Source organism: Talpa europaea (genome assembly GCF_964194135.1).
Source record: "Talpa europaea genome assembly, chromosome: 15".
Lineage (NCBI taxonomy): Eukaryota > Metazoa > Chordata > Mammalia > Eulipotyphla > Talpidae > Talpa > Talpa europaea.
In genome coordinates this window covers 39,117,556-39,143,584 of record NC_140083.1, presented here as the reverse complement: position 1 = coordinate 39,143,584, position 26,029 = coordinate 39,117,556, and the positions used below count along the sequence as shown (strand labels likewise).

The following is a 26,029-nucleotide window of genomic DNA, read 5'->3' as shown; positions in this document are numbered from 1 at the left end:
CGTCCACTGCGGCGACTGAGCTGCTGTGATCATGGCCACAGCCCCTGACCACTGTTCTTCACACTTGGGTGTCCAGCGGCTGAGAGCAGACCCAGCGTTGGGACGAGCACAGAATGAGACAGGCACGTCTGCACCATATCCATTTTTCTTCCTCATTAGGGCAAAGGAATCTCCCAGACTGCAGCTCTGACTTTCATGCCTCTCTCCCGCTGGAATCCTGGATTAATTGAGGCTCTGCCCTGGGGCCAGAGCCGAGTAGAATCTCAGAGGCATAGGCAGGGTCACCGGGAAATGTGTGGACCAGCCTCTAAATGTGGCCTCTGCCACCGAAGCAGACGTTCAGTAAGGAAAGTTTTGGCAACGTGTGACCGAGTTTTCGAGACTATGTGTTCTGCTCACCAAACAGAAACAGTCTTTGGTTGCTGACTTGTTCATAAATTAGGGCTGATGATAACTACGTTTAAAATGTTAAAAGAGTCAAAATTTGGTTCTTCTCACATCTCAGTCTATACTAACTTGTCACCTGATGAATAGCCCAAGGAGGTGCCCCAGATCCTATAGGTGAAGTACAGGTATCTCCCCGCCCATTAGTGCAGATGACACTTTGAGACTGAAGCCCTCACTTGGGGCAGTGTCTTCATCAAAGCTCCCATTCAGCTGAAATAAATGCTTTTTTTCCTAGAACTTGTCCACACCAACATCTTCACACCTCCTTGTGTTTTATCTTTTAGCTCATTATCAACTTTCAGTGATCTGAAGAAGGAGTCTGCAGTGAGCCTGAGTGCCCCGAAGACCCCCGGGAGGCCTGGGTTGACCAGCACCCCTCAACACAAGCTGTCCCCCAAGCACGTACCCCAGAAGCAGGAAAATGACATAGACCAAGCCCAGGGTGAGCCGATCAGCCTGGCTAACGGCCTGATGGCTGCGCCAGACCAGAGTGAACACGAACAGGACCAGCAGGCCAGTGTGAGCCCAGAAATGCCCCCTGAGACGGCCGAGCCCTCACTCAATACGAACTTCGTGAATGGAGAGAGAGAGGATACCCCCACAGGCCCTGCATCCCCCACCACCCAGGATGCAGGTGAGGGAGATGTAGGAGAAGCAGGTGCAGGAGAAGGAGATGCTGTGTGCAGGAGCAGCAGGACTGCAGGTGCGGGCCCAGGGCTTCCCCTGGAAGAGGCCAGCACGCATGCAGAAGCCACGGCACAGGAGAGGGAAGAGGGAGAGCACCCTCTGGATCTGGGCCAGCTGGACCAGCCCCCTGAAGTGAAGGTAAGTAGAGCCTGAGAGTTGGGGAAGCCCCACTCTTCCTCCGCTGTTTGAGAATCAGGCTCCACAGCACCCACCGGGGGCGTACGTAAATCAGCCTCCCCCCACCCCCACCCACCGCAACACCATCTGAACAGCTTCCGAGCTTTTGCTTTTTCCTGGATGTCGTTTCTATTGATCTCTTTTGTGATTTCAAGAATCAGAACAGCCTTGAGAACTTGATCGAGGAAACCACAAACCTGTTGTTTCCACTCACAGAGGGAGAAGGTGTCCCGCATGGCCTGGGTATCAGGGCTTCTCCCCTAATGTTTATGGGCCAATGAGCAAGAGGAGGTAGTACAACCTTTGCTGTTTAGACATTTCCAGCCTAGTGAAAGAACTAGATGGGAGAGGGATTTGCATCAGCAAATGTTTCTTGTAAGGACACGAATAGGGAAGGATTCACAAATTGCTCAGTGGATTATATCTATGACTCCTCCCAGGCTTTTCAGTTTTTTAATTTTCTGAGACCCAGTTTTGCAATGAATTGGCTAATCTTGGCGTTAAAAATCTCCTGAAAGATCATCTTAGTCCAGCAATTCAAGTAGATAGAGTCCCAGAACACTGAAGTGATTTTTCTAGGGTGACATTCAGTGGCCCAGCCCCCAAGCTGGTGTTGTGTCCAATGGTGCAGGAAGTCACCATGGTTAATACCCAGATGTAGGAGATATGGGTGGGCACAGGGGAGGGGGGCAAGCTGGAGGCAAGACTGTGCTGCCTGGAAGTTCATACTCTCTCCAAAGGGAATGGTGAATCAAGGATCCACTGGGTGGCGTTTCTGCCTAGTCTCAGAATATTAGTTGTGAGAAGTAGTCATCTTTTTCCTGGTGATCGTTTACCTGGCTGATCATTTACCTGGCTGAAGCAGGAACTTTTACACACTTGCAGTAACAAGACCAGTGCATTTGCATTCTTTTTTCATGTCAATGTGAAAATATTGATGAGGATTTTACAAAGTACTTGGAATTTCTGGAATCAAAGATGCAATATATGCATCATAAAGCTCCCTGGAAGGGAAAGTGCTTTAGTCTCTGAGGACAAGAAAAAAGGCCCCATCACTCAGTCTCACCTGTGGATATTAAATAACAATCTATGTAAGGAGAGTTGAGACTTGAAATTTTGACAATAGGGGGAAGATTTGTAAATGACAAATGCATATTCTAAATCTATTTAGGCTTTGTTAGGGTGCTCACATTAACCTAAGCAAAAAATCAAAAAGAAAGATGCTAAAGTACTAGAATCAAGGTGACAGATGGATGTGGACTCTTACAATGAGGTCCACCTTATGGAACAGTTTTCATTTACCCACATGCACAAAGGGAAAAGTCCCACATGCACAAAGGAGGTTTGTTTTCTGCAGTTACTGAATTAATTGAAAAGGCTGACTCTGGAGCAGGGGAAGTTGCAGTAAGCCAGTGGGCGGGCAGGAGTGAGTCATGCTGGGTAAGGTTATCTCCGGCTCAGCAGAGACAGGACCTTGCGCACACGTCCTCTCCGCCCCGGAGAGGGCAGGGCTCCGTGTGTCTGTCTCAAGCCCTGGCGAGCGAGGGAGAAGGTTAGCGGAGGATCTCGGGACTCGCATCTGTCCGTTGGCAGCTGGGATGATGCCTCCAGCAAGTATTTGTAAACCAGTAAGAGCTGTTTTGACCTAGAGAAATATTGCAATTGCCTGTAGTTGCTGTGTACAACTTTTTTCCCTGGTTGTATATTATGTGTACATTTTCATAGCTGAGTCTTAAGTGGTTCTGGAGAGATTTTACGGAGCTTTCTTTTTCAGCACAGAACAGCTGGACTTTCTCCAGGCTGAGTATTTTTCAGCAGTGGATGGCACATGCTCTTCTTTCTGCAGAGCAGAGAAATTTGTTTCAACCCGCAAGCATAAATGTCAGTTGTGTGAAGGTGGTGAATTTTACCACAATTAAAAATTAGATCTTAAAAAATAATGAAGTTAGTAATAGACAGTGGACCCGATACCTAGAAGCAGGGAATCTGAGTGTTGCTTCTGGCTTGTCCTCTAACTACAGTATGACCTTGAACGAGTCTAGTAAATTCTGTGTGCCTTTAGTTAAAGGGGATAAACTGGGCGTGAGCCTGGGGTCCTTTTCAGTGAGATGTATTGATTCTATATTGTTCAACGTAGGCATTTTCCGTTGTTGACATTGTTCCGCAGGTTATCAGCTGCTTCTTAAACCAAGTGTTCACTGTGTACTACATTATGGACTATTTGAGTTTATCCATGTAGATAACTCAGAAAATAATCTCATGTAATTTGATATTGAGATTTATATCAGAATCTTCTTAAACAAGTTTCATTTGAACCAGTAATGGTGTTTCTTAAATGCCCACCAGGTGGGAGCACGAGGGGTGCAGGATGGCAGGGGGAGCAGAGTAGGAAAGTCAGTACACACTGAAGTATATTGTGGAAAGTCGTCCTCGATCACTGACACCTGACTTGGAGGTAGTCTCGGCTGGGGCAACTGTTGCTGTGATCACCTGAGGTATTTAAGGACCGCTTTCTATGCTGACTCTTGAATATGGTTCTTCTTACCACCAGTAACTTACAGAATGCCCCCCTCATTGAAACTAGCCATTCACCATCCTTAGCAAAACAACACTTATCAATGTTTTACATTTTCAGCAGCACCAGTGATCTAAAATATAGCCAGACACCTCAGAGTAAGCAGGTATTTCTCTAAAATTTCAGAGCCAAAGGAAAATTGTTAGCATTCTTGATACCTTTACTTCTCACCACAAGGTGTTAACAGTATTTTTAAATTAAGAGTGATCATGGATGGCAGCTGATTAAAGGTTGGACTCTGCTAGAGGGGACATGATGCTTTAAGGAAGCACTAAAGCCCCAAGTTGCAGGGAAGGGGGAGGCAAGGGACTGAACACCCAGTGTTTGCACAGCCCCAGGCCACAGTTGCGGGGGTGACAGCAATACCATCCTGCTTAGCATGAGGTCTCATAAATAGCTTAGACCAGATGAGGTCAATGGGTCTATGCATATTAGAATGAATTGCATTGCAGTTGGTTCTCTTTTCTCATGTTTTCAGGCTGTGGTGGGTAAGCTTTAGTAAAAACACAGTGTGAGACTCTGTGTTCACAGATTATGCCATATAAGTGGACACATCGATTCACGGTTTCCATGAATTTTTTAGTATCCAAGATCAAACTAAGCATGGATTGTATTGATAGATTTTTCTAGAATTCACTCAAAGTGTTTCTTTTCTCTGTATTTTACACAAGTGAAATACTAATGTGTCAATGTACAAACTTGTTTAAGACTGAAATTTATATAAGGGGACCTCCCTGCTGGTGCAGGGGCTAAGTCTCAGTGCTATCATCATGATAGCCTGACTTCGATCCCCGGCTAGGGAAATGACCCATAGGGCATAGCAGTCCTCTCCTGTCTTGTCCGCTGCCTCCCTCAACAGTGTATTTCAGTTGATCCACCTGTTCTGCTCCCCACTCTGTCCCTGGTGAGTCCTCTTACCACCTGCACCTCTGGCATGCACCCCAGTTCTTATACAATAAAATAATATTATAAGTAAACCTGTTACTAACAACATAAGTTCAAAATAGCAATATATTGAAACTGTAATAATAGCAGTTTTATCAACATAACAGACATGGATTTTTTAATGTTAATCCATCATTTTATTAAAAAAAGAAAAATAAGGGCCTCCCCTGGTGGCGCAGCAGTTGAGTTCTGGGCTGCAAAGCTGCCCGCAGCCTCTGCAGCGCCGGTTCAATCCTCGGCCACTGGTGAGAGTCCTACATGGCGCGCAGACCTCTCCTGCCGCACCCGCTGTTCCCCTCAGCAGTCGTCGGTCTGCCTGTTCTGTTCCCCACTCTGGCTCTGGTGAATTCTCTCACCCTCCCGTGCTGCTGACTGTACCCAGTGCTTGTATAAATAAATAAATAAATCTTTAAAAGAAAAAAGAAAAATTATAAGGGCTATGTGAAGACGGAAGTGTTCTTGAAAGATTTAGAGGAGTATATATATATTTTTAAAAAACTGAAATGTCTTCGTCCTGGTTGTTTACTTTTTAATGACTATTTTACTTATATTTTAATATGAATTGTGAGGGTTTATCACTTTGGAGCATAAGTTCAAGAAAAATTAAGATAATCATCTTGGGAAAACAGTGACAGAGGATCAAATTCAGAGGGAAAGTGCATGCACAAAGCAAGCGTCTTCATCCACGGTAGCGCACCTCTTCTCGTTTCCCTTCGCTGATTTTAGTTGTACTCTTAGATCTGTTGATTAATTTACAGGCTGTCTCATGAAGCATCAGAGTATTCTGGGAGTTGAAACGACATGATCATTCATTGCTCATGGTGGGCAGCAAGTCCTTTTTGGGGAGGAAGTTTACATTCCTTTGGGTTTTAAAAATGAGGACTTCATTGATTTCTCGTTAGCATAGAGGACAGATGGTGACTCCTTAGCTATTTCTCCTCTTGCCAATTCAGCCTGAGTTTCCAGAAAACTGAAAGAGCCCAAGCAGGAACCTATCCAGCCAGACTCTGACCTTCATAGTCGCTGTGTGACTGTGAAGGCCCCAGTGGGATCGTAGGAGTTTGGAGACGACATTTGGGAAACAGACGGTCGCCTCAGTCACCAAGTGGGCTGCTCACGCAGTCTTGAGGGCAGTTTCTCCTTATTCAGAAGCTAGTGGTGAGCTCGGAAACATCTCGATTTTGTGGCTGCTCATTTATTTTAATGTTGTAAAGGCCTGAGAAAGGGAAACAAGACAGAATGGGCTTCAGCAAGGCACCTTTTGTCCACTTTGGAGATCCAGAGTTCCAGGCTCGCCCTGCAAGGTCTATGGTAGATGATCAGCCCCAGAGGGGGAGACAGACACCTTATAGTCTGTATGGGGAGCTCAGGGGGTCCTTGGGACTCCTGGGGCTGAGGAGGGGCAGGCTCTGAGAAACACTGGGACTGGACTTGAAAGAAGAGTTGGATTTTAGAGGGCGAGGGGGGGAAGGGTGTGTCTAAGCCGAGGGAACATGGTGTTAAGTAGAGAGGCAGGAGGGCAGACACTGTATTGGGGGGATTATTCCTACCCCATAATAAGAGACCTAAAAGGCCAGAGAACTGAGGCGTGGGGGTAGAGGACAGATAGAGGGAACGCGCCAGCCTAGGGCGCCGCTGCAGTGGGTTTGCGTGCCTGTTAGCTTGTGTCCCCCACCCCACCCAACCCCAAAAGCATTGGAGACTTTTTTTTTAAAGATTTATTTATTTATTTATACAAGCACTGGGTACAGTCAGAAGTGCGGAAGGGTGAGAGAATTCACCAGAGCCAGAGCGGGGAGCAGAACAGGCAGAAGGACCAAAGTACACTGCTGAGGGGAGCAGCGGGCGGCAGGAGAGGTCTGCACGCCATGTGGGACCCTCACCCGGAGGCCGGGGATCGAACTGGTGCTGCAGAGGCTGCGGGCAGCTTTGCAGCCCAGCGCTCAACCGCTGTACCACCAGGGGAGGCCCCCAGCATTGGAGACTTTTTTAAAAAGGTTTTTTAAAGGTCTGAATAAAAGTTAACAATCCTCATAAGAAAATGCAGCAACAGAGAATACAAAAAGGCCTCCATAATTCCAGTACCCAGAGAGAATGGCTTTGATTCCAGCTTGTTTTTCTGAACTGATTAAAAAAAACAACATTCAATAGCATCACGTATGGTCTTCCCATGTCCTGTTTTGCTGGGTTAAATGGGCATTTTCCTGTGTTATTGCAAGCTCCCCATAAGCCTTGTGCAAGCCGGCCTCAGAGAACCTGCGCAAACCAGGGAAGTGACACAGTCGTGCATCTGTGGCTTTGAGAAAATGAGTCAGTCGATCAAAGGAAGTGCAGATGGAGCAGAGCCCATGGTCAGGGCCCAGGTGTGAGGGGACGGGCGAGGCCCCCGGCTGCGTATGTGGAGCAGGGCAGGGTCAAGTCCTTGCTGGGGGGAACGCACAGGTGGCAATCCATCCATGGAGCAACAGGAGAGCAGAAGGAGCTGCATATTGGGGGCACAAAAAGCAAGTTGAATTTTGACATAGTGAATCTGAGGGGCTTCTGGGAAGTCCAGGGGAAGATGTCAAAAGCAGAACTGGAATATTCTGATGACAACACAGCTTACTGGTTAAGGATAAAGGTTTCAGAGATAAATGAGTTTGGACCCTAGCACAGTGTCTCTTCCCAGCCAGGGGACCTGGGACATGGCATGTCTTTGACACAGGCTGTGGTGTCCTGGCACATTAGTGACACCCCAAGCTGGGCCACAGTGGGGGAGGTGTCTGGGATGGGGTATGTAGACAGTTTAGTCCTGTGCATCTGAGCTTACAGCACCTGCGCACATCCCTTTGGGGGTGAAGAAGAGGCTTGCACAGGGGTGAGGAAAGGGGGCAGATGTCAGGGTGCACAAAGTGGGTGATGGATGATGCCAAAGCAGGGTGTGTGGGAACAGGAAGGAGGCCGGGGGCGAGGCCTAGAGTACACAGAGTCAAAAGGGGAACATGGTGAGTAGTCTAAGCAGAAAAAGAAGATGGAGCTCGTAGTGAGACCCTGGGCTGGCTGGGGAGCCTGTGGGCCAGTAGAGGGGGCCATGGGCCTGGGAGTAGCCTGCAGAGCCAGGCCTTCCCAGGGCCAGGTGCCCGGGCAGTCACATCAAATGGACTCCACTTACCCTGTTGTGAGGCAGGGCCATGGTTACCAGAGGAAACTGACAGCTGAGAAGGGGTCAGAGGGTGAATAAATGGCTGTGGCTTAGGACATCACGAGGCCAAGGGGAAGGAGAACTTGAAGAGAAAGGCCAGGTCGGGATCCTGCCAAGAGGGTAGGATCCCCATGGGGGGCAGGAACAGAGAAGCCAGACCCATCCAGAAGTCCCCAGTGGGAGGGAGTGGCATGGAGCCGAGTGGCGCAGTGGAGAGGTGGCCCATGGATCACGTGTACATGGGCAGGGCCTGTGGGGTTACCAAGGGCTCTCCCAGAGCTGGGCTCCACTCTGTGGCCAAGGTGTCCAGGCCACATGCTGGGGCCTCAGGGCCACACAGACCACAAGAAAGAGAAAGCCAACCTGGCATGGCCACACCCATGGGCACTGGGAGCTAGATGGGCCCAGGCTGAGTGGTGGAGGGGAGCGTAGAGGGCTGTGCCACATTGGGAGAGAACTGCAAAAATTAAGCCTGGAAAGCAGGGCTGCCGTTGGTGGCTTAAAGTGTATGAAAGAGCAGCACCCTATAACCTGGCAGTCGGGAAGGGCAAGAGGTGACCTCAAGCGGGCCCCTGACTGGCCTGTCTCACCCTCCTTCTCTGTAGCCCGGGCCCTCATGCCTCCCTGGTCACAGCTTTAGGAAACGCAGAGTGTCCAGCAGAGAGGCCAGCGCTTGGGCACCTGGTCTGGTCACTAAGCTTAAGTCCACCTCCTCAAGCACAAGTAAAGAGGGATGGACCCACCACCTGGGGCACCCCTCCCTAGACCCACCTAGTCCCCCATGACACTGCAGTTCCCTGCATGCTCCTTTATGCTGAGGTGCTCCCTGGGGGCCACAGGGGACAGCTGGCCAGCTTGTCCTTCTTAATTAGGCCCCCTGTGTCTTGTCAGCCCCCCCCCAACAACCATGGCTTTCACCCATGACTCCTGTTGACTGCAGGGCTCAGCGTCAGGGTTTTTTTGACAGAGCCCACAGCTGGGTGCTCTGCCCAGGCTGGGGGCTAAGCCAGTTACTGATGGTATGTACTGAATTCTTTTGGGTGTCCTTTACTTCTGGTGAAGTGCAAAGCACAGCTTCATCCTCAGTGCAGACCCAGCTGTGATGAGACCAAAACACTTCTCTCTGCCATCATTTGCTTCCTGTCTGTCTTACACAAGTGACCAAACAGCACCTCCCCCCATCTTAAAAGGTTGTAGCTTAAGCCTCCAGATTGCTATTCTGTTCTCCAAAGAGCACAGGTATGTGGGTGCCAGGTCCTACATGGGCTGGGCAACCAAAGCTTCTGGGGGTCACACTGTCAATGCCCACAACCCGCAGAGAGAGGCCCTGTGCACAGCAGACTTGCACATGTGGGTGTCTGCTCTTCTTGGAGGGGAAGCTGGTGACGAGTCTCCTGAAGTGAGTGAGACTCTCTGAGACCATGTGGCCTTTCCCTGGGCATTACTGCCCCCTTTTAAGGGCACCCAAATGCTTGTATTTTGTTCTCTTTTCCTCCCCTACCCTCCACATCTGCGGGGTCTCCCCTTCCACTGCCCAGGTCCTCTGTATCCCTGGGGGCGGGGATCTCTCTTAGTTAAAGGCTGTAGCAGAGTAGAACTCAGTTTTCATAGCCTGGGATCTGCCTCCCGGCTCTTCATCATGGCCTGTGTGGCTTCGGGCAGGTGCCCAGCCCTCTGTGACCATAACCTGAAGAGGTGAGGCCTCAGAGGAGTGTCATGAGAACGTTAGAAAATCCTATAACCCCCATAAGGTGCTGTCTGGCACACAGCAGCACCCAGGAAAAGTGGGGGTTGGTCCCCGCTTAGCTCCTCCTGATTCCCCTGCTCCCTGGAGTGAGGACAGGCATTAGAGTGAAGGTGTCTGACACAAGTAGGGCCTTCAGATGCTTCCTAAGGCAAGTGACCAATTCCGTGACCTGCTTGAACCACTGTAGTCCAATTTCAAATCATCACCCAGAGCTGTGTTGAGGTCCTGGATGTGGATGAATTCAGAATTTGCTGCAGCTCATGAATTATGCAAAATCAAGTGTTCCCTAAGTCCCTCATCTTGCTGTGAGAGAATGGACTCCAGGGATGCAGACATGTGTGCCTATACAAAGTCACATCTCCCTTCTTCATGGAGGAATGTAATTAACGACTGACAGCAGATTTGGGGAGAAACCCCCAAGACCAAGAAACATTTATTCTGGTCCTATAAAAACCCTATACTTTATAGACATAAACACATGTCTTACATACATTCTCTAATAAAATCTATAGAAAGGGCTGCAAGAACTTTTAGCAGTTTTGATTGCCCCTAGAAAAAGAATTGTTCCTGCTTAAAATGAAATCGCATGAAAATGCATATTGAAGAGTTAATAAAACATCTAATGCACTGAAAAATATTTGAAGATTCTGCCCTTAAAGACTCTTTTAGGAAACTGTAATTATTTGTATATATTCACGAAATTCCCCCCCCATGCCTACTTCCCTGCTTGGTGGTTTTGAAGGGTGTGCCCAGACAATTGGCACTGAGATTTTGAAAGTGAATGGCTGACTCCACACCAGCGTTTTCCACCTCTCCAGTTAATGAACTGAGCTGTTGTGGGGGCTTGTGGCCCCAGCTCCTGCCATGTGCAGGTGTCTCATGGACAGGCTGCCAGAGTGTCTGGAAACTCACAGAGGCATAGCCAGTGGGCATCAAGGCTAGCACCAGGATGGCCCTCACCCCAGAGGGGATGCCCCTGGCTTCATTCTGGGTGCCTGCAGGGAGAAGGCTCACAGGGAGAGCCTAGAAAGTTTCATAAGCAGAAAGGGAAAAGAAAGTCATCATCCCTTACTGGCTAGCACTGCCTCTTTCTTTTCTGATTGGTGATTTAGCTATTCTCTAATTTGAGGTTGAGGCAGTGCTCTGGGAATCTGGTTCCATTATGAATATAGGATCATACATTTGTAAGTGAAAACAAAAAGGCAATCCCTTATTTTATAGAGGGATATGAAAAGGGAGATTCCTTTTAAACAGCATGATTACAATCACTTTGAAAAGTGATTTATTAAGTCTGTTTATTAGATTCCTAGATTCCAGTGGGAGAAAATAGGGTTGTTTATTAAATCAGTATCATGTGACAATTACTACTTCCTAAAGAATAAATGGCTTCTTAGTACTGTGCTGGGCACAAAGCACAGATTATAGAATTTTGAAGTAGCACATAGTATTGTACAACTTTACCTCTTTAACTCTTACCGTTTAAAACAAAGGCCGCACGTGCCAGCTATCTTAATACTACCCTGTCCATTATCTCAACATAAGCCAGAGAGAGATCCAAAGCCCCACGCAGCACGATCAAGCTTATATTCCTTCCAAAAGTGTTCATATTTGAGTTCTAGGAACAAGGTAATTTTTTATAACCAAAATCCTGAAAAATCTGCTTTAAATAGATTTTGTGTTGGAAAAAATGAATGTCTAATAAATTCAAGTGCATAGTCATACCACACTCCCTCACTAAGCAGGCAGCTTGTGTTTCACTAGTCCGTCGGTTGGTAGGCAATTACCACCTTGTTTTTGGTTACAAAAAAAAAATCAACTGTTTACTGAATAGTTATTAAAATCACACCGTCTTCTTTGTGGTTGAAGTCAGATTCAGTCCCCTTCAACTGTTTGGCACTGGACAAGGTACCTGGCCTCTTTGAGCCTCTAGAATGTTGTGTTGTGGGTTTTGGGTGTGTTTGTGTGCATATGTGTGCTACCTGTAAAATAGGAATAATAACAACACCTATTTTGTAGAGTTGTCAGGGTCAGTTTGTATCAGATTATCGCAATGTTGTCTGGCTCCTGAGCAGCAGTGAGCAATGTTATTATTCTTGTGATTAGCCTCAACAAGGCTCTAGGTGTCCGAGATCTTTTCACTGGCATGCAAAATGCCTGGTAACTTTGCACAAGTTGTGAGTGGTTAAAGCCCACATCAGCAAGCTTACTCCTGCCTATCTGCATGTTGCTTTCTCAAGGTCAGGGGTCTCGGGCTACACAACCGTCCATGTGAAGAGTACAGTTTTCTCGTCACTGCTGGCATCCCCCTTGAACTTTGCAAAGTCTTACCAGAGTTTCCACAGTTTGCCAAGTTCAGTGAAGTGTGATTTGTAGTCAGCAAAAGGTGGTTTCTTATAAGCCTCCTATTTAAGATCCAGGGGTTATAGAAGCCTTTGGGATGACTTCTTAGTAGAGCAATAATAGACCCACAGCCTGAATTCTCTGTCTTATGAAAGAGGTATTATTTTGTTCTGGCACAAACTCTGCTGCATTCTTTTCTTTAAGGATATTCGTCAGAACTAGAATGAGAACACAGAAAAGAGAGTGAGTGAGTCAGGTTCCTTGCCACCAGCTGGGGTATGACAAATGCCTTCTGATAAGTGAGAGTGGCAAGACTAAAGGAGGTTCTGCTGTGAGACTCCACTTACCCCACATAGTGGAAAAGAGCAGCTGAGTGTTTCCTGGGAGCTGGTGGTGGGAGTGAGGTGATGTTGACTACTGAGGACCGGAGGAAAATTGTTCTGTGTCTTGATGTGGTGGTGGTAGCGTGATTTGTGCTACATTTGTGCTAGAACCGTCCCCCAGGAAGGGTGAATTTTACTATTTGTAAATTACAGATCAGGGGCCTCCCTGGTGGCCTAGAGGTTAAGTCTCAGCGTTATCCTGCTACAGCCAGGGAGCTGACCCACATAGGGTGCAGCAGACCCCTCCGGTCTCCTCGCTACTCCCCTCAGCAGTAGATTTCAGTCAGTCCACCTGTTCTGCTCCCCACTCTGTCTCTGGTGAATCTTCTCACCCCCAGTACTCATACCTCTGGCCTGCACCCCGGTTCTTCTACCCAAAAAGTGTTTTAAAGTTATAGACACACACACACACACACACACACACACACACCCCACCCTCCCACCCCCTCATGCAGTGTTGTTGGAAGTCAGTGTTTGCTGGGAGTACGAAGACCAGAATATTACTCTTTCCCTGAACCGTGGATAGCTCTCTTATGTAGTTACTGTGCGGTTAAATGAAAGTCACATTAATATTCCATTAAGTATTTTACGTTCTTCTCTGTAGTGATGGTTTAAAAATGACTTGAATATTTTTCAGCTTCGTGCATGTGTTTCATATTATTTAAATTTCCTGTTGTTAATAAGGCTACTTCTAGCCACAGCTCACATGGGTGGTACTCGTCCAACTTCCTTAGGAAGCTTACCTGCTCCATCTGCTCGGGGAGGCATGTGCTGTGCTCAAGCCTGCATGCCTGCACTTGCAGGGAGCAGCCAAGAAAGATGCCTTCTCCCATGATTCTTCCTTGAAATGAGGGAGACTCATTTTCCAAGTCCCAGTGCATATCCTTTCTGCCTCATGGAGGAATTTCTCTGCACTCTTGATTCATTCAGGGCCCCTTTCCAATCTGGAGGGGCGTCTGTGTCCCCAAAGGAAAGGCTACATGGTAATGGGGTGGACACACTGACCATATCTGGAAATCATCAAATCGGGGAGAGATGCCAGGCAGGTAGGCCACCAGGTAAGTCAGAACCTGGCTAGTTAGGAATTTGTGACTACATAGTTACTGCATCAATATTTCTGAGACCACAGATTATTTAAAGAGTTGCTTTCCCTAAAGACTTCCTACAAAAATACCTCATCTCAGTGCAGCCCTAACGAGGCCGAATGCATGTCAGAGGGACACTGTACAAAGCAGAGGCATGTTGAATAATATACCATCCTAGCACGTGACACAGTTTAAAACATAGCATTTGTATACAAATTAGATGCTAGTTTAAAATACACTTTAGGCTTTTTTGGTATAAGAGTTTGTCCTAAAGTCTTGCTACACTTCACGCTCTGCAAGAATGAAAGGGTATTTCAGCAAAGTTACTAGTTAGAAATTTCTTGCTGAAAAGATATTCCACAGCAAAGTATAAAATGCGTTCTGGTTGAAGCAAGCCCTAGGACTTTGGGCGCTTGAAGACAAGGAATGGAGCCAAGAGGGAAATGCATCTTAGCACCAAGAGGGAGGCAGCACGGGCATGCGCCAGGCAGAGGGATGACAGGAGAGAGGCTGGGCAGTGCCTGGGGCGTAGTGGAGCACATGGGCATGTCCCTGTGCTGGGAGGTGAGTGCCCTGTGCAGGGACAAGGAGAAAAAAATTTACAAAGTTAGAGATGAGATTTCAACAACTCTGGTGTCACCATGTCTGGATTTTGTGGTGTTAGTGAGGGAAGGGTTGCAGAAGGCTTTTCTTTCTATGACAAGGAAGATTATCCAGTAGAACAGTTCCAGAAAAACTCTTCTTACAGTGACACAGATGGTAGATGGGAGCCCTCCCACCCAAAACAAAAAAGAGAAAGAAAGACAGTGGGACTGGACTGGACATGGGCAACTGCTGACTGACTGGACTTGAGACAGATATGAGCAGAGTCTAGCAACATTGGTGAAAACTTGGTGGGAGCTGCTTTTAAGCAATCAGGATTCCAAAGCCAGAAAACTGGAAAGGGATGGAGCATGGCCAGGATAACAGAGCTCGGGGTGGAGGGGCAGGGTGTGGGATAAGGGTTCCCAGAAGAGCTATGTTTGGACTGTGGTGTGATGGTGTGAGGGGCACTAGTGTCTGCCAGCTCCATGTAAGTTGGGTGCCCCTCCAGCCCTTCACGAGTGCCGTGGCTTTCAAAGCCTCACCGGGAACACAACACAGAGCAGCTAACAAGGCAAAAACAGCCTATCCTCATGGAACTAGCAAGGCTATACAAGTATAGCTAAGGGTTAAATAAATATGTGCTGAGGAAATAAAGTGTTTGGATTTACTTAAATTAATTTGGGTAGGGGTTGTGGGTAGGGCCATCGGTACACAGGACTAACAGCAAGTAGACGGTGGCTGTTGAATTTCAGTGATGGATGGCACCCAGGCCTCTGTTTACTGTTTTGTCTCCTCTTTTTTTTTTTTTTTAAAGATTTATTTATTTATGCATACAAGAGCTGGGGTACAAGCCAGAGGTGTGGAGAGTTAAGAGGATTTGCCAGAGGCGGAGTGGGGAGCAGAACAGGCATACTGACTGAAATACACTGCTGAGGGGAGCAGCGGGCACAACAGGAGAGGTCTGCTTTGCCATGTGGATAACCTTCCTGGCCAGGGATTGAACTCATGCTGCTGTGGCTGCAGATAGCTTCATAGTGCTGCTTCTCAACCCTTTGCGCCACCAGGGAGGCCCTGTCTCCTCTTTTTTATGATTGAAATTTTCCATCATTTTTTAAGGCAGAGAGCTATGTGTGTGGATCTAATAGCGAGATGAGGTATCTGAAAGAGGTAGAGGGGAATGAGGCCAGCAGAATGGCTGGGACTGAGACAATGACAGGTGTTCCAAAGTATGTATTACTTGAGAAGTACTGGCCAGGTTTTGTTTTCTAACCTGTGAGTTTCTGTTCTGTTTTTAGGAGACGAACGAGCAAAAACTGCACAAAATAGCCAATGAACTTCTGCTTACGGAAAGAGCTTATGTCAGCCGACTTGACCTCTTAGACCAGGTATAGTTCCCTCTCGGTGTTATTTTCTTTGCTATTGTACATCATTTACATAGAGTAATTGAGGGGTTTTAGAAACTGCAGAGAAGGATCTGTTATCAGCCACTGAAGCTACTTCCTCACGGAAATTGGTAGCTTTTTTAGCTGTCCGTGAACTCACAGGCTAAAAAGTCTTACACACTCCATAAAGAACAGAGTGAAGCATCCACGTACTTCTGCCTGTCTTTCCCGCAAACACTGGTGTGCTCTTGTCCAAACAAGAGACCAGTGATTCCAAAGCAGAAGTGAGGACAGCGCGATTCTCACTGACCCTTTGCTGTCTAGCTGTGAGGAGCTAAGCCTCGGGCCACTGTGGGCTGGACACCAAGCCACACAGTCTATGTCTGCTGAACAGGAGAAACCACTTGACCATGATTTATACTTTCCTGAGATGCAGTCTTGGGGGTCATCTCAAATATTCTCTTTTGGTAAATATCCCTGTGCGAAGAAAGTTTTTAGATGCGTCCTAAGGATGACTGTTGTATATTAAAGCCCCTTAATCCTTTTTCCCTGATAAAAGGGCAAGGCACTGGTAGATCACAAATACAGACAGACTCCTGATTAGGGGAGGTTTCCACGTGGGTGGTGATGGTAGGAATTGGAAGGTGAGCCTGGGGACCTGGCACACCTCCTTGTCACTGGTCCCCAGAGCCATGTCCCCGCCACCGTGTGCCTGGGGGGCCAGGTTCAGTCTTGTGTTTTTGAAATAACAAGTTCACAGCTCAAATACCCACTTTCCAAAGAATTTCACTGTCCATCAACCAGTTCATGTGGAGACAGGACCCAGTGGCCTCTGTCCTCCTCTCGGGGGTCATAGGCCTGATGTTCATCACCTCCCAGAGTGTAGCTTTGCCTTTTCTTCTCATCAGGGGTTTTCTTTCTGTCTTTCTTTGCTTCCGTTTTTAAAACCTCATTCACTTCTTAGCTACTCTTGCTGACCTTTATAATCTGAGTCTTAGTTATGATGGCCTCCTCTCTGTCAGTCTCTAAGGATATGTTGTGTTTTTTTTGCCTCCCAAGAAAATGCAGTGGAGGTGAGTTTAGATACTGAACTTCCATCTGAACATTAGGAAGAAGCAACCCCGTGCCATGTGTAACAAGCAGGCAGCCACAGACACAGCAGCTTGTGCAGTGCTGCTGGGGACACCAGCCTCTGTGTGGGGGAGATCTTTGTATCCCCCAGCAGGGTGGTAAGTTCTCAGGCATTACTCTTCATTAAAAAGCAAGAAAACATCTGAGAACGGAAATACTCAAACCAGATGTATACTTAGTACCACCTCTTCTAGGTGGGAACAAAACCATCACATCCTCCTCTGCCCAGCATGGTGTTAATGGAAAACGGACGTTTATGCCAGCAAATTTCAATAAAAAGCAGCATATAATAAGTCTGCGGAAGTCACTCAAAGATAAGGAGGAGTGAAAAAGGCCAGTGACAGTTTGCCCATGACCTCTTCCAAATGTCTTAACTCTAGCTGGGGATAGGAAGGACCAGTTCTGTTAACCTCAGTGGACACATTTTGGCCCAGACCAGGTTACAACCCACAGGTGGACATACCGCCCAGGTGAGAGTTGGAGCTTCCTATTCTAACTCCTGGTTCTTCTGAACCAAACCATAGACCCACTCCTACATTTCAAAATTGGCTGATTTACTTTTAAACTGTGAACTTTCCCACCATTTCAACCAAAAGTCTTTGAGAACCCAGTACACGCCCAGCCCAATGCTAGGCGCTTAGTGGGTACACTTGAAATAACGTGTGCTTTATTCTCTTGTATAGGTATTTTATTGCAAACTATTGGAAGAAGCAAACCGAGGCTCATTCCCAGCAGAGATGGTGAATAAAATCTTTTCTAATATTGCGTCAATACATGCCTTCCATAGTAAATTCCTATTGCCAGAGCTGGAGAAGCGAATGCAAGAATGGTAAGAGGAGCAAATGGCAAGCCCTGTCTAAGGCAGCCCCGCCCAATGCATGCTAGTCAGTGTCAAACGAAGCCCCCCCGCCACACAGGGTTGAGGCCTGACGTTTCTGCTAAGTCTTGCCAAGATCTGTAAACAAATGGTCAATCAATTAAATTTGATTTAAAACAAAATTTAAACCACATAGAACAGAACAAAAATAGTTGTGATCCATTTTGGGCATTAGTTGAAAATTGTCTTCTCTCTGCTGTCCAGATCTCCTTTTGACGAGTGGAGACAAGATGTTGGGGACAGTCAGGAGCCTCAGGAGCCTCATAGCCTGTCCCCTGTGGTGCTGTCCTAAAATCTCTAGCAGCCTCATGGGAAACGGACCTGATACAGCTCAGGGCATGTGTAGAAATGATCACTCGTCTGGAGTCCAGCTCCCTCATTCAATAAAAATCTTAAATGTCTTTGTTTCTGTATTTTCTGCAGGGAAACTACCCCTAGAATTGGCGACATCCTTCAGAAATTGGCACCGTTCCTTAAGATGTATGGAGAATATGTGAAAGGATTCGACAATGCGATGGAATTGGTCAAAAACATGACAGAGCGTATCCCCCAGTTCAAATCGGTAGTTGAAGAAATTCAGGTAACAGAACTTTTCCTTCAAGAATAAACATGTCCCCAGTTATACCATAAGGTCTTCTAGATCTAGTGTTTACACAGAGAGGTCTGAGACACTAATCTAGTTACAGGGTACGTTCAACTATCCAAAGTGCTCTCATGGTGTCTGAGCATGCAGGCAATGCTGTGCCATCTTTTGAATGTCTCAATGTTTTGTTGACTCTTGGACATTTGAGATAACTGTAGCCACTCAGGTCCTCTTTTCCCACTCAGAATTGTTTTGGTGCCTTCAGTTTGTCTGCTAACTTGAGGCACCAAACCTGCCCTCTGCTGTGCAGTTGTTAATGGCCTACTCAGATTAAGGGTTGAATAGCCTAATGTTTATGTGTGATCCCGGCTTGTGAGGGAGGCCCTCTGTCTGCTCCACAGGTAGCTCTCACAGGGCTATTGAGCTCCCAGCAGGGCCTAGGGCCAATGTCCTGCCAGTACCCCACCCCAATCCCCTCTGTAACCAGTATATTTTATACAGAGTCCAAAATTACTGTTGTTCTGCAGGTTTGTTTTCTTTGGTTACTTGTATTCTACTGGTACCATGTTTTGCCTTCTGGCTGATTTTGCTCAACCTGTCACTGCACTGTTCTCCCACACACTGGAGCTGGTCAGCACAGCCTCTCCCTGTCACCACTTCTCATTCTGCCAATGTGTCCACCCATAAGGCAGCATGTTCAGGGCACCTGGCTTGGGCCTGTTGGAGGGTGAGGCTCACATCAGAAATTTTGTCTGCAGAGTCTGTCTTCTGGCCCATGAGGGGGTGATGGCCAGTGGGTCAGGGGTCAGGGACCTGCTGACCTCATTCTCTAGTTTAGAATCCTCACCTGCCCCTTAGTGTCTCATTACCCTAGAAAACACACCTGGCTTTTGAACCACAGACCCTTCAGGTGTGAATTCGGGCCTCTGTGTCATTTCCTGGAGATAAACAAGTGTCAAAAGACAGGTTTAGATGGAGAACCACAAGCTCGCAACAGATTTGTGGTGGAGAAAGTCAGAAGGGAGAACTAAACTTACAACTTGGACATTTGTGTAATTTTAAGGAAAGCTGTTGGCCTTCAGCCCCAACACTGCTTGCAGGCCCTCTGGCTCTTGTCCCGGCCTGCAGTGATGGTGCCACACCAGCCACCCCCGGCTCCCTGGAGGCCCCGGCCCTTGCTTAGTCTACTGAAGCTCAAATCTCGAGATAACAAGTGAAAACCTGCCATGGACGAGATAGGTCTAAGCTCAGCCTGATGTTATTACCCCACATTATCTTGTATTCCTCAGTCCGAACTCTTGTGGATATTGTATTTGCAACAAAGCCCATCTGCTTCATTTCACTGGACATTTGTTTCATACCCAATGCTGGTGACTTCTGGTCCTGACTTCTGGCCCCTCTCCCTGCCCCCACTGCCCTCCTGTCAAGCACAGATCCTCAGAGCTCAGCTTCATGTCCTCCTCTGTGAAGTCTATAGTTTGTTTGCTTTAAAGGTGAGGACTGAGTCTTGCCGCCCCTTTTACCTGATCACAGAGAAGTCAGTGAGTGTCTTTGTGGGATTTCTCCTTGCTTAGTATGAGCAAGAGCACATCTAATTTGTCGTGTTCAAAGCTCATTGAAAGCAAATGCCACAGACTCCATTTACCTGCAGAAAGGAAACTCTCTTTACAGAGTTTACTTTCTGATAAGACTGAAGGCCATGGCCTAATGAAAAATTTAAATCTCCTGCCACACAGTAGGCTGCCCAGATCATGCCATTGTTCTGTGTGGAATCTTTCTAAAGCTCAGAGGAAATGGCATTTATGGTCACCTTATTATGAAATGGTTTCTGCTGAGGTCAAAGTCACTTAACACAAATGGGCTCAGCGAATATCATTAAGTAGATGCTTCTGTTGAAAATCTCTGGAGTAAGATTTAATAACGTGACCTCACAAACCCTTATGGTGCCTAATTGAAGTGGTGCCAGCATTCTGGAATGTTCTTGCTTAAAATTCCGCCAACTATTCTGTCCTGCTTTTGCTCTGGATTGCTTGTCCTCAAAGGTCGATGTCATTGTTACTGTCTCAGGCTCTGGCCCCAGAGCTTTTTGTTTCATAGGTTGGGGTAGAGCTTTGAATTTGTGCCTTCAACAGCACCCCAGACATGCCTCAGGCCCCAACACACATGTAAGGAGACACGGCCCCCTGCTGAGAGACCTTGCGGCAGGAGCTGTGAGGCTGGCCAGGCTCGTCTTTAACTTTCTTTAATGCTGGTTCTTGTTACAGAAGCAGAAGGTCTGTGGGAGCCTGACACTGCAGCACCACATGCTGGAGCCCGTGCAGCGCATCCCCCGCTACGAGCTGCTCCTCAAGGACTACCTGCGGAAACTGCCCCCTGAGTCTGCCGACTGGGGTGATGCTAAGAGTGAGTGCCCCCCGCCTGCCACCCTCCGGCCTGTGGAATTGTGATGTAGCCAGTGGCAGCCAGTTTCAAAGCCATGTCTGACAGCCACTGCAGGGAAGCACTGATCCCCGAAACAGCCCAGCATAGTGAGCACCTGGGGACCCAAATCTCAGGTTCTGAGCAAGGCAAGTCAGATTCGCATCAGTCATTGACTCGGAATCTAAATCCGCGGTGTCAGAGAGCAGGGGAATAGCGACACATGCTTACCTTCTCACAAGGAGAAAGCAGCCATTCAGAGTGATGGCGCTGCTGGTTAGTTAGAAGGGCTAGTTCCTCCCAGGAATGCTCAATGGCATTTACTGTGTAGAAATAGCCACGCAGAATCACCCCATTGACCACAGGACCGAAGATAGAATGGTGTTGCTTCGTCTGGGCTGACATTATCCCAGAGGATGCTTGACTCTGTCAGTGGCTTTCATTTTTTCATTAGGTTATAATGAAAGTGTTTTTAAGGCTCTGAGTGTCAATAATACTTTAGCTTTCTCATTTACTTAAAAAAAATCAATTAACTGTGATGAAAATGTACTAAAAATGGCTTGGTATTCACAGGGCCCAACTGTATTGGTGTTAAAGCTTCAACCATTACTGCTTCCCTAGATAATGTCTTGCCTTTAAAAAAAAAAAAAGATTTACTTATTTATGCATACAAGAACTGGGGTACAGGCCAGAGGTATGGGGAGGTAAGAGGATTCACCAGAGACAGAGTGGGGAACAGAACAGGTGGATTGACTGAAATCCACAGCAGCAGGCGAGTCAGGAGAGGTCTGCTGTGCCATGTGGGTCATCTCCCTAGCTGGGGATCAAACTTGTGCACTCCATGCTGCAGATAGCTTCATAGTGCCACGTCTTAACCCCTTGTGCTACCAGGGAAGCCCTTGTGTTTTTGTTTTTTTTTTTTTTTTTTCAGAAGTGACCCTGGGGAAGGGGTGAGGACCCAGAGTACATCTTTTGTCTTGGAAGCTGAATCTTTGTCCCTGAGACGATTCTCTGGCCCTTCAAGAGCTGCCGGCCAGGGACTGTTTTCTCTCTCTCTTTCTCTCTCTCTCTCTCTCTCTCTCTCTCTCTCTCTTGTTCTCTCTCTCTCTCTCTCTCTCTCTCTCTCTCTCTTGTTCTCTCTCTCTCTCTCTCTCTCTCTCTCTCTCTCTCTCTCTCTCTCTCTCTCTCTCGTTTAGGATTACCCTGACCTGCCCTCCTCCATGTCGCCCGTCACATTCCTCTCCGCTCATCTGTCTGGCTGCCTGGTTTTGGAGGTGGGGTGAAGTGGGATTGCTGCCAGCGCCCCTCAAGCTGGCCTCTGCTTTGGGCTAGGGGCCCACCCGGCCCATTCTGTTGCCCTCTCCCTTAGGTTCTCTAGGAAACCGACAGAATTGCCCACATCAGGATTGTTCTCTAAAATGCAAATAGAAAGTCAGTCCTTCCAAATGCAAAGACATGGCCTTTCTCTGCAGTGCCTCTGTCAGAAATGAGGAAGTTGGCAGTGTTGGTTGGTCACTCTCTCCTTTCTCTGGTTTACCATTGCTACCGATGTTCAAATTCTAAGGAAATCTCAGAAGTACCTTAGAGCCCTGAAAGCAGAAGAGAAAGCAACCAAAGCACATTCTGTTCCACAGTGGAACAAAAGCAGAAAATTGGGTCCAGGAGTAATGAGGTTGCTAGGGTGACAGAACTGAGCAGGCCAGTATTCACAAGAGAGAAAAGGAAGGAAGTAGCAGGGCATGACCTAGGCCCAAGAGCCTCCACAGCCAACCCAGAACTCCTGCCTCCTTCCCACAAAGACGACCTCCCTGGCTCTCACTGCCACCAGCCCCACAACAAAACCCACCCACACCATTGGCCCCGAAGGTTTCCTTTCACCTGACCCATGATAGATGCTTGCGTTTTCCCAGAAAGAGCGGGTGACACTGGTTGGTTCCGTGGCTCATAGAACTGGAAAGGTGATCAGTGCTGCTGAGACGTGGCCTGGCTTTGAGTCTGAAGGCCTCGCTCGACACTTCAGAGTGGAGTGATCACAGCCAAGCCACATCTCCATTCCTTCCATCTGCCAAAGGGAGCACATGTATTTTCCATTTAAGGCTGCATAAAAATTACTTGACATAATGTATCTAAAAGCCCTGGCAGTGTGCCTCTTACCGAATTAGGGGACACCGGGCTTGTGGATTTAGAAGGTCCTTGTGAATTTCATATCCCCATGAGTCTGATCATTATGTCTGAATTTTTATGAGGAAACAGCCCTTCAAGTTCCAGGAAATCTGCTTACAAACGATCTGAAAGGACCCAGTTTGTAAAGGAAAATTGGCCCTGCTGTTAGCCATGTGTCTGGCTCCTTCTTATGTGTGTTTAGCTACCCGGTGGCCTGGTGAGGACAAACTGTGTTTATTTGCTTTTCTCTCTTCCCATTTAGAATCACTTGAAATTATATCTACAGCAGCAAGCCATTCGAACAGTGCAATAAGAAAAATGGTAAGTGGTTTCGAAGGTACTGGGAATCTTCTAGTTATGCATGTCAGTAGTATACCCCAATGTCACCTGCAGGTTTGAACCAAAAGGAGTTGCAGGTGAGCCAGAAAGAGGGTTTAGCGGATGTTGGGTGTCATCCAGATCCATCCTTTCCCCACTTCTCCAGGTTCCAACTTACTCATAACAGAAGCATTTTATACAAAATGTATACTTATCCCCAATCCTTTCTGAAGTCACCATACATTAGCTAAGGTCACCTCATTATTCAAGCCTCCAGGTGAAACCTCCCAGTATTTGATCTTGCTGTGTTTTGTTTGAATTTCATAGGAGAACCTAAAGAAACTCTTAGAGATTTATGAGATGTTGGGAGAAGAAGAAGACATTGTCAACCCTTCCAATGAACTCATAAAAGAAGGGCAGATCCTCAAGCTTGCAGCTAGAAACACATCAGCTCAGGAGCGATACCTGTACCTGGTAAGTACCAGAGTGCAACAGGTCATGCAAGATGAATTCTTGGATGTCAAACCATTCAGCTCTGTCTCACTTGGTCTGGTCAATGCTGTCAGGATTCCCTGTGACCCCAAGTTCTCTTGAGGACTCATCTCTTTAAGTATTGTTCTGCCATTTTTCCCTGTTCTTCCCTGGAATTAATTTTAGTAACATGGACCAAAGACAGGTTCCCCTTTGCTCATAGCCATCAATCAGTGCAGGGAGGGACAGGCTTTCTGAAACCCTCCTGGATCCAGGTTTTCTCCTTCCTTTCACCCTTACATGCTAATGGGTGTCATTTCCTGACCACTTTGCCAGATGCAATTTCCTGCCCACTGTTCTTGTCCTGATGCCCTCTGTCCCTGCTCGTAATGTTTCTAGGTTGTAAACTCCAGCCTGCCATGTCTCTGGAAAGCCCAGTCAGATGTGCCGCCCTTCCCACTGCGCCAGTCCTCCCCTCACTGCCTGGAGAAGACAGTTAGCCTCACTGACCTCAAGTGGAAGAGCTTTTCCAGGGGCCTCAGGCCATTGTATTGCTGGTTTCTGTTAAATCCACTTCCTTTCTCCAGTGATACGGTGGTAATCGTAATAGCTGACGCTGAGCAACAGTCCGCTAGCACCGAGTATGGGCTCAGTAGCTGTTAGCTCTCATTAAAGTTAAGACAGAGACAGGTTGGTTAAGGGGCTGCCCAGAGACTGCAGCATCTCAGCAGGCAGCTGACGTCTGACTCTTTGCTGTAGGCGGGTCACCTCAGAGGTGCCATAGTGGTTTCTGTCTTTTGCTTAGTGCCTCCCTAGAGAGGAGAATGTATGGACACTAATTATCATGCATAGGGGGATAAGTCTAATTTAAAAAAAGAACATTTGGCTACTATACAACCTAGCAGTTCTGTTCCAAGTATGTACAACTCAAGAAAATTGAAAACATACATCTACACCAAACCTTGCATGTGAATGTTCATGCCGGAATTACTGACAATAACACACAAGTAGAAACAATCAAAATACCCATCATGGGGTACATCCATGCAGTGGAATATTACACAACAATGAGAAGGAATAAAATACTAATACCTGCTAATTGGATAAACTTTGTGTTAAGTGAAAAAAGCCATTCAGAAAAAGGTTGATAGTGTATGGTTCCATTTATGTGAAATGCCCAGAACGGGCATATGCAGAGAGGCAGGGAAAAAGGAATAGTTGTCTAGGGCTTCTGCTGGGAAGGAAGTGGATATAGGGTTTCCTTTCAGATTTTTGAGATGTTCTGGAATTAGATGACGGTGATGGTTATACACTTTACAACTATACTAAATTGTATGGTATGTGAGTTATAGCTTAATAACTTTAAAAATGGACAGTTAATGTCCAAGTTGACTGTAAAAATATTCATTTAAGCTTAACAGAAGTACATGACATTTTAGAGATTATACAGAGACCTAACTATAAATTGAGGACATACGACAGGAGGTCAGGGTTCAGAGGCCTGTTTATTTCAAAATGTAGGATTTATTCTTCAGGCATGGTGAGATCAGCAGCTTAGCAGGCGATTGCCATCAAAAGCTAGTGATGGGCTATGCCTCTCAGCATATGTCCGTTCTGGGCATTTCATATAAATTGAACCATGTAGTATTGGCCTTTTCTGAATGGCTTTTTTCACCTAACACAATTAGCAGGTACTAGTATTTTGTTCCTTTTAATTGCTATGTAATATTCTACTTTGTGAATATACCCCATGATGGGTATTTTGATTGTTTCCACTTGGGGGTTATTATGAATGATTCTGGCATGAATATGAAAAGCTACTGACAGGAGCACCAGGGTCCAGCAGGAGGCAGGGGCAGCAGGTATGAAACATGGCAAGAGCCTTCTCGTGGTCCCTGCTGGATGGACCAGGCTTGAGGCCGACAAAACAGGACTGACTTGTTTAAATAGTATTACCAGGCCTGGGCAGTGGGGCTGTTGTCTGCCACCTGGCCCAGCCAAGATGAGAGCAGGGGGATGTTGGTCCAGATTATAAGAGCATGGGAGGAGGCTGAGGCGTAGGGTCTGGAGTGACTGGTTCCCACACGACAAGCATCTTGTGGGCGAGTTATTCACCATGGCTGGGAACTGAGTAATCCTGAGAGGGCAGTCCCTCCAGAGGCAGCAAAAGCATTGAAACCACATGTTAAAGACACTAGTCTGAGCAAAATGCCTGTGAGTCCCTTTCTTCCCTTCCTCTTCATTTTCTTGTAGTTGCTGAGGTCATTTTCTTTCCCCTTCTGCCACACTGGCATTTCAGTCTCTATCGTTAAACTTTTAACTCTATATCTGAAGTTGCCTTGGTTTCAATTTTTATGTTTGAAATAGTTTTCAAAGGTGAAATAGTTGTGGGTGAAATCTGGAAATAGTTTTAAGTGAAACTTCAATCTAGTCAAATAAAGCAGCAGGCTGGAGGATGATGGCCGGGGCCTGGGGACACAGTGGTGTGACTTGAGGACATGCCTGTCTTGCCCTCACGCCATGCCATTGCTTCC

The 26,029-nt window shown here is 47.0% G+C and overlaps 1 protein-coding gene across 1 annotated transcript in view; it reads left to right on the top strand.

The window, feature by feature from the left end:
* Positions 1-26,029, top strand: part of FGD4 (FYVE, RhoGEF and PH domain containing 4) — a gene marked incomplete at both ends in the record, with an annotated part of 152,601 nt that overhangs the window by 111,924 nt on the left and 14,648 nt on the right. The window contains 7 exons of the mRNA XM_084255994.1: positions 732-1,272; positions 15,448-15,537; positions 17,349-17,494; positions 17,966-18,122; positions 20,390-20,528; positions 22,969-23,027; positions 23,352-23,498. Coding sequence (XP_084112120.1) covers positions 732-1,272; positions 15,448-15,537; positions 17,349-17,494; positions 17,966-18,122; positions 20,390-20,528; positions 22,969-23,027; positions 23,352-23,498 — 1,279 coding nt within the window. The remainder of the gene's footprint in view (positions 1-731; positions 1,273-15,447; positions 15,538-17,348; positions 17,495-17,965; positions 18,123-20,389; positions 20,529-22,968; positions 23,028-23,351; positions 23,499-26,029) is intronic.